This window comes from Rhinichthys klamathensis, unplaced genomic scaffold (assembly GCF_029890125.1).
Source record: "Rhinichthys klamathensis goyatoka isolate OS25496 unplaced genomic scaffold, OSU_Roscu_1.1 h1tg000281l_1, whole genome shotgun sequence".
Lineage (NCBI taxonomy): Eukaryota > Metazoa > Chordata > Actinopteri > Cypriniformes > Leuciscidae > Rhinichthys > Rhinichthys klamathensis.
Genome location: NW_026606800.1, coordinates 3,237,578 through 3,254,353, shown reverse-complemented (window position 1 = coordinate 3,254,353; position 16,776 = coordinate 3,237,578). Strand labels below are relative to the sequence as shown.

Sequence of the window (16,776 nt, the reverse complement as noted above, 5' to 3'; positions counted from 1 at the left end):
GTGCTTTTATTGATACACTGTTAATATGTGACTGTAATAGGCTTCTGTTTTGTTTTTTGAACCAGTTGTGAGATCATTTCCATTGACTGGCTGAGTTACTACTAGTGAAGTCTAACCTTCTGTTGGAGAGGGTCAAGGTCTGTACAGCTTCAGTATTCCTTTCAGAGCTGCGGTACAGAGAGGCTGAAGGTAAGATGAGACGTTAATGGATCCTTAACTTCCTGCAGATGGATCACTGGCCTTATCAATAATGAAGCATTATTGATTTAATGTCTCTGAATGTGCCACCAAAGATACCCAAAGCCCCCAAACTCACCATTAGGCTACATCATTCCTCTGGCATCTTACACGGTCTTAGAGGATTTCGTTTTGGGACTTTGTCATTTTTGAATACATTTTGGCGCAAAATATATGTAATTTTAGTCTGGCCTGTTTAATAGATAGATAGAATGACAGATGGATACAGTTTAAATAGTTACATGCGACTTTACATACTACCTACAAATTTTTTATGTATTTTTAAAAGGTATTTTGTTATGTATTTTTAAAAGGTATTTTGTCAGTTTATATATGTTACCGGTCCTAACCGCCATGGAGTGCGTTTCCCGAAAGCATCGTTATCCAACTATGATCGCAATTTCCATTGAACTCTATAACGACGGAACTTGCGACCATAGTTGGCTAACGATGCTTTCGGGAAACGCACCCCTGAGCGGGACTCGTTTACATAGGCTACTCCTTACAAATTTTCAAAAAAATGTAAGATTGTAAATGAAAAGATTGGCTAAGAGCCTTTTGCTCTTCGGGTAAGAAGACTTGAAGCTTTCAATTTCCCGTCAGGTTTGATCGTTTTGAAAGCCTTGAATGTGTTGGCTCATGTCAAAAACACATGTCTGAATGGGTTTGGTGTCTTAAGTAAACAACTGAACACCTTTCTTTAAACCATATTCTGTTCCATTCAGCAAAGAGTTTTGTTTGGCAGGACCCGGCATTTTACTTTTAGGCCCGTGCTGAACACTCTTCTTTTATGGTAAGTTATTTGGTACAGGTAATCCTATGCGCAAGGCGTTCTGATCTACTTCAGTTGCATACATGATCACATGAACGGGACAGAACTAAACGTGTTGCTCTGACAGTTGGGGTGTAGCTAGATTGCATAAACCCAGAGGTGTAATATGAATGTTGTTTGTGCAGCTCTTCACCTGGAACGCTGCAGGGGGAAAAAACATCAATCACTACTGGGAATGGCAGGATTATGGGAGTAATGGAGCAAGCTCTATTCTGCTTTAGAAAAAGCTAGTTTGTACTATTTTTCTGATAAATAATACGTTTTTGACATGACAGGCAGGCATGTGACACATTAAATGCGTGTAAAGTTGTGCAACACATCCTCTGTATGGTCAGCCATCGCCTGTTTGCTGGAAAGAAAGTTGCTGATCAAGAAACAGTGACTCACACACGTTAGAAAGTTGGTGAAATGTGCAACATCCTTCTGGGTGTTTCAACAACGTTAAAAGGAAATATTCACAAATGAAAGTTCTGTTATTAGTTACTCACCTCATGTTGTTCCAAACCTGTATGCAGTTATTTCCCCCCCAAACTTTCAAAAGCCAGGGATTGTCAAGCTCATAAAATTAGTCCATAAAAAAAACTTTTTAGAGCTTGTCATATGTAGTCACTATAAACTGCTGTTGGTTGCCAAGAGCCGAGTGGCGATTCAAGCGAATCGAAGTCTGCTGTTGTTCCACAAACACTTCATAAAGGTCCCTCTGACCTAGACTGGTATTGATCTTTGTCTATGGTTTCTAGCATGACTGCTGAGACCGGACGTCTCCTGCTGTGATGTGTTTAACAAGAGTCCCACTACTGTGTCTCTGGAAAGCTACAAAGTCAGAAGTCCTGACCTTTGCAGTTCAAACAGGAGCTAATGGGCATCCAACAAAGACTCTTTTGCCAATGTTTTATTTTTGGTTTACCACAATTAATGTGTGGAAGCATCAAAACCCAAGATCCAAATAATTGTGAATTTTAGTGACACTTGAAAGCAAGTCCTTTTGTCACACCTATTCAAAAGTGTCTGTGATGTTTTACGTGTTCTCATTGGCTGTGGTTCTCCACGAGGTAACGTATGCTTAGCAAACACCACTTCCTCCCGCTACTTCTGCATAATGTGCATTTCCCATGTCGACCAACAACTGTAAGTTTTGCATTTGTACAACTATATTTTTCTTTTTATTGGAACTGCTTGTAATTCTCTCCTTTCCAGGCCGAGTAATATGGGGCATTGCTATTTATGTCGACACTTGAACTGAATTAAATTTGAAAATGGGCTTTGAGACTCTTAGTAATGAACGCTGTTGACCTTTCATGCTTTGCTTTTGGAGATAAAGATCATGTCATAAGAATGAGAATGCAAGAATCATGTTATACTGGATGTGAGTGATCCTTATTTTATATTGAATTATGGTTAATTTGTGTATTGTGTTCATCCAGGTATTTTAAGCAGGAAGTCAACTTTATATATTTTAAGTATAATATATTTCATATTAAATATTGGCTAGTCCTACTTTGGCTTGGCTGCAGGCTGGTATGTTATTATGGATAGTATATGCATGTGCAGGTCCACTGTGTTATAATGCAGCCACTGGTTTCCTGGCAGCGAGACAGGAAGTGGGGGTTGGGTGTAGTCTGCACTAGTTCGATAACATGCACAAAAACACTGATTCTTGATGCCCTGGTTTGTACGTCCCACACGCTCCAAACCTCAGGGAATTATTCATCTGGTGGTTCTTTCCCAAACCAGCCGATCTGGTGGCAAAATACAGGAGTGAAGTTGTGAACATTGGTGGCATGGTGTACAGGTCTATCAGTCCTCTGAGAGGAAATGTGTTGTTTTGGTCGGGTAGCAACGGCGTTCATTCATCTTCAAGAAGGTCAAAGACCTTTTTTCTTTAAAAACACGATCGCTGGTTAGATAAATGAGGCTGGTGTTTATGTAAAATATAGTAGAAATGTTATCTCACTCTGTGCCAGTGTTGATTTTAATCGGTGCCAAATGATTCTGTAATATTGTTTTGTTTCACATGCAGAATATTTTCCACAAATGCTTCTAAAATAAAACCGCTTATCTACAAAATAATAATAAAAACATTTTTGGGGGGGAAATTTCTGAATAAATGTAAGTTGTTTATTCCCTTGCAAAAGTCACTGTTGTGAGTGATCGCTAAGGTGTTGCTATGTGTTGTTTTGTAATGCATTACAATATTGCTTTACTCCCTAATAAAGTAAAGATCCGAAATCATTACTTTTAAAATCCGTTACATTACTTTTGCATTAGGCTACTTTTTTATGTGGGCTAGCCTTGTTTGCTTGTTTTTTGATAAAAAATAAACACAAAAAATCCCACAAAAGTTCTATTATTTGGTAAATGTAAAGGCTCTTTCACACAAAAGTGAAATGAATAAGCCTCAGACTGAAGGATATGCAAATCCACGCCTGTACAGTAGAGGGTGCAGCTCTAATAAACCTCTTATGTGCTGCCATTCTGGATCTCAGAAGAATAGGACACGGGTGAAGAAAGTTCAACACTGGGCAAATTTCAGACGGCATTTTTGCACCCTTGAAGGGCACTTCAGGAAGGGGTTTCTTCCATTTGTAGGGGTGTTCCAAACTAAAGGGAACAAATGGACCCCTTCACGAAGGGCCCTTCCATAAAAGTCTAGAACTACAATAAGCATCATGTTCACACAACGCCTCTGCACTTACTCACGATTTCTCTCAACACGAGGGACAGGAGAGCTGTCTGTCAATAAATGGCCAAACAAAGTAACTTGGGTTACTTATTTGAAAAAGTTACTGAGATGTTTTATTGTAAATTGAAACGTAATGCATTACTTTAGTTACTTGAAAAAGGTAATCTGATTACTCACGTTACTTGTAATGCGTTACCCACAACACTGGTTCTGAGTATGTTGACAGCCCATTCTCATCCCTAGGCGTCATGAAACTGATGCCTTGGGAATCATTTTGACCATGCTTCAATATTCGACACTTTAGGCACCCTTTAGCGTCAGTTACATGACGCGATCCTAGGGCGTCATCTTACTGACGCTTTACCTTTAACGTCAGTTAGATGACGCTATCTAATCCGCATGGTCAAAATTGTCATTTTAGTGACGCCTTGGGATGAGAATGCATTGATGTTGATGTGTTGCTATGTGGTTGCTAGGATGTTCTGGGTGGTTGCATTCTGGTAACGTTAAGATCTTAATTTTTCTAATGCTAGGCCATTGATATGTGTTTGCTAAGTTCTTCTACGGTGTTTGAGTAATGGCCAGGGTTAAAAGAGCTCACAATGCAAGTGTTTTCTTGGCGTTGTCAGGGTGTTGATATGCGGATGCTAAGGTGTTATGCGTGGTTGTACACTGGTTGCATAATGATCCCACAATTCTAGGTTTTTCTAGGTTGTTGTCAGGGTGTTGCTGAAGTGTTCTGTGGTGTTTTGAGTATGTTAGTGTGTTGTTATGTGGTTGCCAGGTTACTTACTGGCCAAAGTAAAAAAGAGTCCACCCTCAAATCTCGATGATATTTGGTCTCTAGAATGCTCAGGTCGTGTCTTCAATGCAAGTATTTTTCTCCCATTTTATTATCCACCAGGCAAAAACCATGAGTTAGATCACTTGGGTAAGTAATAGCACATCTCTTCTCAATAAGTTGCACTGTCATTCATGCGCTGAAGTTTAATGAGCACTTGTAAAAGCGATGCTTGCCTTAGCAGAGATACGTTCACTGCATGTTGGGAGTATAACAGACCTCAGCTGTTCACAGTGGAGTGTGAGCGCTCTTTGTGTTGTGAAGTGTAGCTGCTCTGTGTGTGTGGAGTGAGTGGGCCAGAACTGTGGCTCAGAGCTTCAGTTGTTTTGGAGACAGGCCTCAGTGTCATCCAGTACCACGGCTCTGTATAGTCTGCAGGAATGTCTGCTCGGTGTCTTTGTTCACTTCCTCAATACGGTTTCCATATACACAGGTGGCGGTCTAGCAAGACTTAACATGTAGCAGAGGCTTTTCTTTTTTACTTTCTTTCTTTGGAGGAATACTACTGGTTGTTGTTTTCCATACAGATGCAATGAATGAGGGCTAAAGCTTTCAAGCTTCAAAAAAGTGAGTTGAGTTGGCCCTTTTCAATGAATTGGTTGATTCAGTTCACAAAGCTAGTCTGAATGGTTTGTTCATCAATCAGACTGATTTGGTGATGACTCTCTGAAGTGGAAGATTATCAGAATTTGGCTTTTTCAATCACAAAGATTATTTTATTTTATTTATTTTAATGTCTCTTAGTGCCCCTTCATTGTAATTGCATGGAAAGGACGAACCAGCACAATTCTTCAGAAGTTTGTCTTCCACAAAATAAGAGTGTCATAAAGCTAACATAAGGGTGGGTAAATAAATAAATGCATTGTCTTTTTGAGGTGAACTATTCCTTTGAGAAACATTACATACATTTTAAATGAAGTGCAGGTCAGGTCCAGCTCTTTTCTGTGCTGACAGAACTGCTTTGTCAAATTAGCGACATGGAACAGCATAATAAATCTGATGAATAGACCCTGAGAACAGGAGATTATGCAACCATTGTGCTTGTATGTTTGGACAAAGCTTTCTGAAAATCATTTGAGCTTTATCGTTTTAACTTTTATATATTATCTATTATCACAGGCTTATTATATATTGTATTGATACAATAAAAACGTATAGCCTAAAACACTATTGGGGGGACGTAAATATACATTGCAGTTGTTTCCGCAGGAATCGTAATGTTATGCCATGTGTAATGCAATACGGATGTTGTGAAAAATGAGGGTAGCATCAGTCCTTATGTTTTGTACATTTGTATATTGTGCAAGAGACTCTTGTAAACTGAAGTTCTCAGTGTAATGAGACAGCAGGGCAAATGGACATGAAGGCTACAAAGGAATGTTAAGAAAGGAATGCCCCATTTGGGCAGCTTGGACAATTACCCTAGTCTGTCAAACAGGTGTGGAGTGGAAACAGCCTCAAACACCCTTAAATATAAATAGTGTTGTGTTTCCTGTGAAAGAATGTGCAGTCTAAATGAGGGTGAGTGTATTTGTTGATTCTGCACAATATCCACTCAAGAAAGACCTAACAAAACACCAGTATACAGGCAGCACTTTACTATATTCAAAAAATACTGAATGGAAATCTGTTTTAAGTATTAATATATGAAAATGGACTTTTGAAATAACATTAACTTACATTTGCTTACATTTATATAATTCCCATACTAGGGGAGAGCGGCTTGTTGCGTCTCTCTGTTTACTCCAGTATATTTATTTTTAATTCAGTCAGGCACATACCTAAAGTCTTAAAAAGCTACCTCTAAAAGCCTTTTGTAGAATTTTAAGTAAAATTTAAACAGTAAGCCTATAACAATTGAAACAATTCAGGAAACTGCACAAAAAAAAAAAAATACATAAAAGGCATACAAAAAATTAAACAATTTTGGCTTACAAATTGTATTTTATAAATTAAATGTGACTAATTTCCCTGTGGAGAAAGAGTTTTTATGTGGTAAAATTCTAGTTTACAGTGTCCTTGTTACATGTTACATAATAACTATAAATTATGCAACTAAACCAACACTTACTCATGTACATGAAGCCTAGTTAATTATTATTACTCAGCACTTAAATGTATAATTTACTGTACCCTGAGGTGTAACACCGACACCAAATAATTTTTGACACAAATGCTTTTCCTTTTGCTTTTATTCATTTCAAAATATTGCTTTTATTTTCAACTGTAGAGTCTGTTTTTCCCAGGATGGCCATTTAGTGTAAAATAAAATAAAAACATTTCATAGCCCATTAAAAAAATGTTTTATGAGTTGTGTCGTGTTGATAAAATAGCAATTATTTAATTTTCAGACTTATTTCAGAGAGACATTCATGCTCGTTTAAGGGTTAGGACCTGTGTGTGACAACTAGCCCCGGGCTCTTTCTGCACTTCTGTGTTCGGTGGGAGGAGCCAGTGTCGCTGGAACTGTGATTGCGCTTGTGCGCGGGTCTCTGGAGGAGCTGCAGCCAGTGAGATCACATCCTCGCGATGCAGCTGCCAGCGAGTCAGAAAGAGAATTCTAGTTTATAGCTGAACTAGCTCAAATCTGCGACATACGCATACCATTTCAGAACTATTGTAGCAACATATAAACGCGTTGATTTTAGATTATATACGCAGCCAGGTTCTTCCAGTCATTCGGGACTATGGAATGCGGTTTCACTTAAATACCTCCTCCCTCCCTCCTGTTCTTGGTGGGCTCGTGCATTTTGTCTCGGCTCGTTGTTGGATCTATCGGTGTGAAACCGAACGCAATGTGGGCCAGGAACGATTTTGAGGACGGATTCGACACTTATAAGATAGGTAAGAGCCTACCGCTTGTGTAATGACACCGCAAGCCAGATAGTATGTTCATAAGAACAGCCATGTTTGATCTTCAGACTGGCGCGTGTAACGGCTCGTGTATTGTTGTTCCGCGCGCTCAGGCTGTGATGTATTAGATACGTGATGTTCCGTTATGAGCATTATGATGTTGACCATCACTCGTGTCACCTTCAGGCGGTCTTTGTTTGGGTCAAGGGACAGATATGGACACACAAGGGTCCCTAACAGTGGGGTCTCTTTAATATATGCAATGCCGTGGCACACGTCCTATTTTTTTTAGCTTGTGTGTATATATTAGGTTATTAATATGGTAACACTTTAGTTTAGGGTCCAATTCTCACTTTTAACTAGTTGCGTATTAGCATGCATATTACTAGGATATTGGGTGTTTATTAGTAGCCTACTTATAAAGCACATATTAATGCCTTATTCTGTATGACCATATTCTACATCCCTTTAATCCTACCCAATACCTAAACTAAACAACTTCCTTACTAATAAGCAGTAATTAGGAGTTTTCTGAGGCAAATGTCATAGTTAATAGTTAGTTAATAGTGAAATCTTGTGAAGACATGTTTTTCCTTAAAATAGAAATAATTTATATAAAACACTATCTAATAATTAATTTTTGTGTTATTCTAAAGTAAAGTATTTCATTTTACATAGTTTTATGCTTGTAGCTACTATTAATGTTAGATGTTTAAAACAGATTTTTTTATTTTTTACTGTTAGAAACTGTCAGTGTTTTAAATTATTGCATTAATTTACTTAATAAATTTTTTCCCACTCAAATATTGAAATCGCTTGCATGCAAATTGCTCAGTGGTGAAAGTAAAATACACATTCAGTGTTAGGTTATTTAGTAGTTTGTGCTTTTACAGTTTGTGTGTTTAAAGTTGTCTAAATATTGAACAGTGATGCAACAGATTCTAACTAGTCTCTCTGCCAGTATGCTTAATTATTCATATCACGTTGCGTAACTGTTGGTGGTCTTGAAGAACGGCTGGTGTCCCGTCAACAACAAGCCCTATGTTTACCCGGGAAATTTACTCATCTGATACTCTGTCACGATGGCTAATGTCGATCACTTTAATATGAACTGGTATGAACTTGAGGTTTTTCCACCCAGGAATTATGGAGACCTATTTTTGGTTCTGGTTATTTCAGCTGGGTCTTGGCCTCCTGTTGGTCTTAAACTCTTGTAGGTTTAAGATTCATATAAGCATCTGAAGTATTGTTTGTTTTTCTGTCTTAGCTACTAGGCTATATCAGGAAAATTGCTCCAAGTTTGTGACTTTTCTAAGATGTATGGCACAATAAAACTGCATATACGTCAGGAGTTGTAGATTTCCTTATAGTAGGCCTACCTGTAATGAAAAGGATGGTGTTGTTTTTTCTTTACATTTTTTAATAATGTTGTAATCTACTCCATAATAATTTTTCATCAAAACTTTGTACTATGAATCAGTCATTTTTGTTCTCTTTGGAAGCAAATCAACGAGCAAAAGAGATTTCATATTCCATTTTTTTCCTGGCAGGCGTTACGGAGGACAGCCTAAATGGTGGTGTCTAAACGGATTACACCTCAGACTAGATTAGGCCAGCAGATATTTGGGACAAGCCCTCTAGCACAAGACTGACCATTTGGTTCACTGAACTTCACCTTGTTTTAGTGGTTTAGCTAGTACTTTTGGCCCAGATAAAAACTGTTCAAAAGTTTGGGGTCGGTAAGATTTTAAGTTTTTTCATTTTTTTTAGAAGTATTTTATGCTCACCATCGCTGCATTTATTTGGTAAAAAAGGTGCCAAAACTCTAATATTGTGAAATATTATTAAAATTTAAAAGAACTGTTTTCTGTTTGAATATATTTTAAAATGTAACTCATTCCTTTGACGGCAAAGCTGAATTTCCAGCATCATATTCATTACTCCATGCAGTCTTCAGTGTCACATGATCCTTCAGAAATCATTCTAATATTATGCTGATTTGCTGGTCAAGAAAACAGCTTAATATTTTTGTGGTAACTGTTATAATTTTTTTTCAGGATTCTTAAATGAGTAGAAAGTTAAAAAAACAGCATTTATTTAAAGCAGGGGTGCCCAACCCTGCTCCTGCCGATCGACTGTCCTGCACAGTTTATCTCCAACCCTAATTAAACACACCTGCCTTTAATTTTCAAGTGAGCCTGAAGACCTTAATTGGTTGCTTCAGGTGTGTTTAATTAGGGTTGGAGATGAACTGTGCAGGACAGTCGATCGGCAGGAGCAGGGTTGGGCACACCTGATTTAAAGTATAAATCATTTGTAACATTATAAATGTATTTACTGTCACTTTTGATCAATTTAATGTGTCCTTGCTGAATAAAAGTATTAATTTATTAAAAAAAACTTAAAAACGTATGAGTGATAGTGTACCAAATAAACAAAACTATAAATATTTCTAACAGAATTAATTTTAAGACAACAAAACTGTTCTTTGTCATATGAGTCATATGTATAAGTCTCACAAACCTTTATGTAGTACAACATAATTTTTCCATGGTGTGTCGTTGTCTTAGCGTAGCAATTCTTTTTGATACATTTTTGAGTAAATAGAACTGATTCTAAATGAGCACTGCTTCTTTATTCCTAACTAGGGCTGCACGATAAATCGTTTTAGTATTGATATCGTGATGTGCGCATCCACGATAGTCAAATCGCAGGATGTGTGATGTCAAGTATAGGGATCGTAGTTTATACGTGATCCGTTCGGACCAGGCACACGAAACGCACATGATTCTCGGATTAATTGCAAAGTTTAACCATCATAGAGTCATGATGAAGAGTCAGTTTAAACATTCAAGTAGTTTTAAACCATTTTAATGTAAGTAGACGCATGTTTTAAGGTTTTAAGGAAAGAGAACCCAATTCTGAACTCTTGCACTGTTTTCTGTGCGCACACACAGAGCCGCGCAGTCAGCATGCGAACGCTGAATTCCGTTCCCTTTGCTTGAACAGACACATACACCCAAAATTATGTCAAACCGCCTGTCTCGGCAATTATCCCTAGTAGCTTTAACAAAGATTGATTAGGCTATATTTAATTTATACAGTGAAGATTATGCAGTGTTATTTTGCATTTGATTATTCAATTTCTGTACCTGAGAATTGCACTTCCCTGTCGTTATTGAATGCTCACTTGACTTAACTAAAAGTCTTTCATTGTGAATAGACAGTTAAATGGTGGAACAGTTTGAAATCATGTGTTTGTTGGACATGACATCCCTCTGTTTGTCTCCTCCTCTTCCATGGTAACCCTGTTCTGTTTGTTTCCTAGGTTCGAGCACGTCCTCTCCTGGATGGGTCCCAGGCTGCGACTCAGCATGGCAAGCTTCCTCTTCCGCCACTGGCATTAGCAGCCGCGGGCGACGTCACAGCGCTGCCTCGGACAGTGGCGATACCGGCATTGGAACCTCGTGTTCTGACAGCGTAGAAGGTACGAAATATATATGGCGCAGCTTACTTTCGAACAAATCATGGGTGGCTTGGTTGACTAGCCTAAATCTGTTTTGTGTGGTGTGAAACGTATTATTGACCGGCTGTTGTAATTCACGGCTGGTTTTCGCAGTCAGACTTTTTCTAGCAAGCTCATTACAAAATCAGCCCGAAGTCTTGACCCATGTCCTTATGCATCGCTTTAGTCAGACAAAAACTTAGGATCTTTGAACATCAGCTCCAGTTTCCCCGTGACCAACAAATACAGAGATTTTAATGCTTTAGCGAGGGCAAACTAGGGCTGGTTTTTGTCTGCCACTTTGATTTTTGGGAAGTTATCCTGAGCGAGCAACGTTTTGTAAAAGCCTCTAGAAATGGGTCACGCTTCAATGTCTCTTAAATGTATGTAGGCCAATGTGTGCAGTGGCTTATGGGTAGAGATTATAAGATGAGTAATGTGAAATAGTAGAGTTTTCTCTTTTGCCAAATGACTGTTTGCATCCAAACACTCCAAATCACATGTATGTTTATTGGTGCCTCAAGCTGATCCTTCACATTGAGCCAAACTTTTTTTTTAGACAACATAGTAATTATAAGGCCAACAACATACGATTTGAATCTAGACCTAGAGTTTCGTGCCTGTTAAGAATGCCTGCATTGGAATAATTTAAAAGCAGAAAAAAAAAATTGAGAACAATTATACTCCGTCAGTCGATTTTTTAAAAGTCTCTTATGCTCAACAAGGCTGCATTTGTTTGGTGAAATATATATATAATGTTTGTTTTTTTCCACTAGTTACAATAGTGATTGTCAAAACAGTCACGGCAGATGCACTTCGTCTTTTCACTTCCATGGGATTTCTGATATGGTCATACATATTTTAGTGTAAATAACTACCTACAACTTAGCAGCTATAATCACCCACAAGGCAGCTCAGTCAAAAAAGTAGCACTTTACTCTTCATGCATTATGCAGGGGATTTCAGTGGAAGGCAGTTCATTTACAATTAAGTTTAAAAGAAACCCATGCAATACATTTACAAATACAAATTGAATGGCACTTAAATTTAGTGGCACTAATGAGCATTATTTACTATCCAGACTCTCAATGTCAGTAGAGTTCCTGTGTCTCATCTGGTAGAGCATAATGCTAGCAGTGCCAAGGTGATGGGTTCAATTACAACACACAATGTATAAATAATGTTATAAACAATAATAATTATATATAAATAATACTAAAAGAGCACTACTTTTTTACAAGTTCAGATGCAGTTGTAGGGTGTTCTATATGGTTGCAACAATAAAGATAACTATATTAGCATCCACACCAGCAGACGATATCGTTGTTTATTCTAAGCGTGTGATTGTCTGTCACTTTAAATGCTCGAGGTCGTTACAGCCGGCTGAATTCTGATTGGCTGTCAGTGTTGTTATTGTTCATCAGCTGGATAAAATCGTTCTGATCAGTGATTCCAACGATATAGTTTCTCTGTGCCATTATCGTTATAGCTGTGTTGTGTGAAGTGTGAACTCTGCTGTTCTTTAAATTGAGAACAATTGTTAGAGAACTATATCTTTATTGCTATCTCCTTGGTGTGAACAGGCCTTTAGGGCGTTCTGGGTGGTTGGTAGGTGGTCAACCCCCAAGTCTCTATGATTTTGTGGTCGCTCGCTGGATACATTTTGTGCTCCCTCCTTCAATGTAAATCTATGGGTTTTATTCTCCCCTGATTTGTCATCATAATTGATGCCTAGGGCTATGATGTATTTATTTATCCAATGGTATATCATGTCTTTTTCAGTGTGAGCTCCTAGCTGGAGGCGTACCATCCTGCCCTATATTTCCATGCAATGGCCATGTTGGTTATTATCTCACGGTACTTCCTGTCCCACTGCTGTCTAAAGGGAGCTGACAGTTGCCTGGCTCAGTGCCCCAGGAAGACGGGCCGTCAGGCTGACCGTGGTCATGCTCGTATTGATCACAACTCCCTGCTTAAATTGATCTCTTTATCATTAGTGCAGTAAATACGCCTCCGCTCAGGGCTCAAATCAAGGTCAAGCACAGAGTCACTGGCTGTTCATACAATCTGTTCTGTTCTGTTGGGTTGTGAATTTTGGCTTTTGCGAAAACTTGTGACTTAATCAAAATGCCCCAAGTGGTACTGGTGCAAGAGTCCAAACACACTTGTTTCAGTCAAGAATGATCTCAGGGCTTTGTCTCTGTGCCGATTTAGATGCACGCAGCCAGTATGAGTTGGCTCCAGAAGTAGGGCAGATCTGCCATGGAAACATCTGTAATAATCACTGTGTAGGATGAGAGCCGTGATATCACCACATGGTAGAGAAAATAACTATGACCTCCCCTGCACTGCTAGACATGATGACTAAATCCATGCATGGAGAACTTCAATGTCAAAGCTGAATATTAATGCTTGTCATTGTCAATATTGAAGTTTCTGTGGCGTGTTTGGCTTTTTTAAATACTTTGGCTACTTTAATGATGTTTTCAATAATTATAATGGATATAATTTAGCAGATGGATATAATTTAGCGGATGGATATACTATTGCAAAAATAATGGTTCTCATATAGGTTTTCTGAACACTCTAACATCTGCTATTGACGGTGTCGACTTAAAGTTGGTGTGTTGGTCTTGTCAGGATACTCAAACAAAAAGAACAATGTGTTTACTAATTTTTTGGGGAATCATCCTAAATATTAAGCTGCGATGGGTTTGGGATTCACTTTGTTTAAATCTCGCCATGTTGTGCTGTGCTCAAGGATGGTTTTATGCTGGCCTGAAATCCCTCTCTCCCAAATCTTTCCTTCATTAAGAAAGCAGCACCCTATAATTTAATAGCTACTGTCTCAAGATTTAAGTGGTTTCAGTGTTTCCTAATCTTTTCTGAAGCTTTAGAAATCTGTTTAGAATCTGTTATTTTGTTTTATTTATATATACATAGTGTATCTGTGGCCACTGTGCGTTTGCACTGTGTGTGTGTATATATACATGCATGCATACATAAATACAGTATATGCATTAGCCTACCTAAATATTAAAAATACAGTTAATCACAAGTGTCTCCCCTGGTAATGTTTGGGAATCACTGATCTAGTTTCTCTTTTTTTATGCTATTGCTAATTGCTAGTCAAAGGTGCTTTTTCTGTGTTTTTATGGTGTGGGTTTGCTCTCCTCACGTGGATTTCATAATTAGCAGACGGCCTCATTACGGTGCTGCATATCTGTGAGCCTGGCCCTGGGGACATGTCCTGCATTTAGGACATCCTGTCATATTGTACTCAGTCACTTTTGAGCACATGTGACCTCAGATGCATAGAGACAGATGCATAGTCACCATGCCTCAAGCCATCTTAAACACGCTTAATAAGACTTATGGATTCAAATTCAAAGCATTAGATACAATTGAAGGAAATTTGGTTATCCTGACTGGTGAATTGGCAAAAATTGGTACCATATAAATTAATTTGGTGAATGTTAGTGATTAGTGTATCTGTATACAAAAATATTGAAAGTAATTTTGTAGATCGAATAAAATAATTGTAACCGGTCTGAATTAAGTTGTTAAGTCTTGAGGTTGCTCAACGGTTATCAGTTGTGATCTTGCCCTTTGGCCCTCTGAAGGTCTCATGACAGAGTAAGTTTTCCTTGTAAGACGTCTTCTTTAGTCTATAGTGTCAGGCTTTCCTGTGACACATGTTTAACCTTGAGAATCGTGCCAGAGATGTGTCCTCTTGAAGATTAATTTACCTACTTTCATCCACCTTGAGAATCAGAATTCCCTCTCTCCAAATGAGCTGCCGGTGGATGACCTAAAACAAGGCACAGGAAATTCCTTTTGTCTTGAACCAGGACGCCTCATGACCTGAGTCACTAATTATACCTTATTATGGGCAGCAGCTTCATAATTACTCCTGGGGGGGTTGATGGCTCCTATCGGAAGCTTCATTCTTGTTTCAACAACTCTTGCATGGGATTAATGATAAGGTAATGACATAGCTGGACTTTTTTAGACCAGAATCACATTTATTGGCCCACTTGCCATACTTCCGATCTGTCTGAGTAATGATTATTTGTCAGTAATCGGATGAAAGTCTTCTGTCCGGAGTCCTTAACATATTTGTCCTTGAATGTTTGCCAGGCACTCCTGGCACATGCATTTCCATGGAGCATTTACGCAATGTAGTTTAGGACGGTAGGTGTCATCTTTCTGTGTGAGGATCAGCTGTGTCGAAAGGAAACCCGAATCGCATGACTTATCAGCCAAGAATAAACACAGAGGTGCCCTAAGACTAGCTGGAAAAGATGCCTTGGATGCCAATGAAGCATCCAGAAATACACAAGGAGGAGCAATCTCAACAAAGTGATGTGTATTCCAGTATATCTGTGAGTTTGCATTGTTTTTAACAATGTCTGTCTATCTATCCATCTATCTCACTTTGCTGCTGTGTAAGTGGCCGTTGGTCCTCAGCAGCATGAAGAGCGAAACTTTTATTCAAATTCTAAATGGATTATATAGCCTAAAAAATATGCAAAGAGCCCTCCCTTTATAATCACTACAAACCTGTTCAGCACTGGACAAAAACTGCGCTTTGAGCGATGATTGGATTATGATTAACTTAAACGCCTCTGATTGGCCATTGCGTTCAAGAAATCAACCGATATGTCTGTGATTAGCTACATTGCTCAACGCTGTAAAACACATTGTAAATTGCAAATTGCAAATGCTGTGGTGAGCACTGGGAACAATTGTGTCAAAACTCAATAAACGTCATGTTTTTAGATGTAGCTCTATTACATTTATAGTTTCAGCATAGCAAAGATGCATAATGTGTTTCATAAAAATGATTTATTCTTTTTAGGGGTGTCCCCGACTAAGGATTTTCATAGTCGAATCAGATTCGTCAAGTCCTGCCTATAGTCGACTAATAGTCGAATCATGTGTGTGGTGTTGGGGAGGGGGCGGGGCTTTAACATTTTAAAGCTGCGATGTACAGAACATCACACAAAGATATAGAAGAAAATGTATAAAAACATTTTGGATCAATAAAACTAAGAAATAACATAAATAACTGCAGAAAGGCCACACTGCAGAAAGGATTTGCATTTCACATGCAAATCAAATTAAATCGGCTGAATTGCCTGTACGAGCATGCTCTAAGTAGGCCTACAACGCAACATCGATGCTCTGAAAAATAATCAACAATTAAGAACACAATATACATTTATAATAAATAAAATTACAAAACGAAATAAGTAGGCCTAAGAATCAAGTCACAAAGAAGCAGATCAAATGTGTGCAAAATGCCTAAAGTGCAGGGGAACAAATATTCAAAACACAAGTCACAAATAGTTAAATTATATCACCCTGAGTGATCAATTAATAAAATAAAAATAAAGAAATTATTAAAATAACGAAAGTATGGCCAGGATTGTCAACTTTGCCTTTTTAACTGCAGAAACAACAATAAACGCTAAACTGGAGCGGCAGTCTTTTTAGCTAAACGTGTTCACAGTATCCAAAAATCAAATTAGAACCGGCTGAAATGTTTTGAAATCACTTGTTGTAGGCATACCCATACCTGATCGAAAAAACAAAATCCAGTCTTTCACTCGACCTGTGTCCGTTTGAGTCTTTTCAAATTGTGTGCGCGGATAAAATACATTCTAAAACGCATAACGGCTTTGTCCTAAAACTGTTATATTAAAAGATCTATTCTGTACACACCTTATTAATAAAGCATAGCCTATATAGCCTACAGAAAAGCAGATGAGCCCAGAATATGAACGCAACGCGTTTTATTATAGGCTATACGTTAAGCATTT

At 38.2% G+C, this 16,776-nt stretch overlaps 1 protein-coding gene across 3 annotated transcripts in view; it reads left to right on the top strand.

Annotated features, from left to right (window-relative positions):
- Nucleotides 1–2,105: 2,105 nt before the first annotated feature.
- cep85l (centrosomal protein 85, like) overlaps nt 2,106–16,776 on the top strand; it is a 76,117-nt gene continuing 61,446 nt past the window's right edge. For 2 of the 3 annotated variants that reach the window (XM_056269127.1, XM_056269126.1), the window contains exons 1-2: nt 7,086–7,437; nt 10,775–10,933. In XM_056269127.1, the coding sequence (XP_056125102.1) occupies nt 7,389–7,437; nt 10,775–10,933 (208 nt within the window). In that variant the 5' untranslated portion in view covers nt 7,086–7,388. Of the gene's footprint in view, nt 2,198–7,085; nt 7,438–10,774; nt 10,934–16,776 lie in introns of those variants that run through there. The other variant, XM_056269128.1, reaches the window with a different exon arrangement.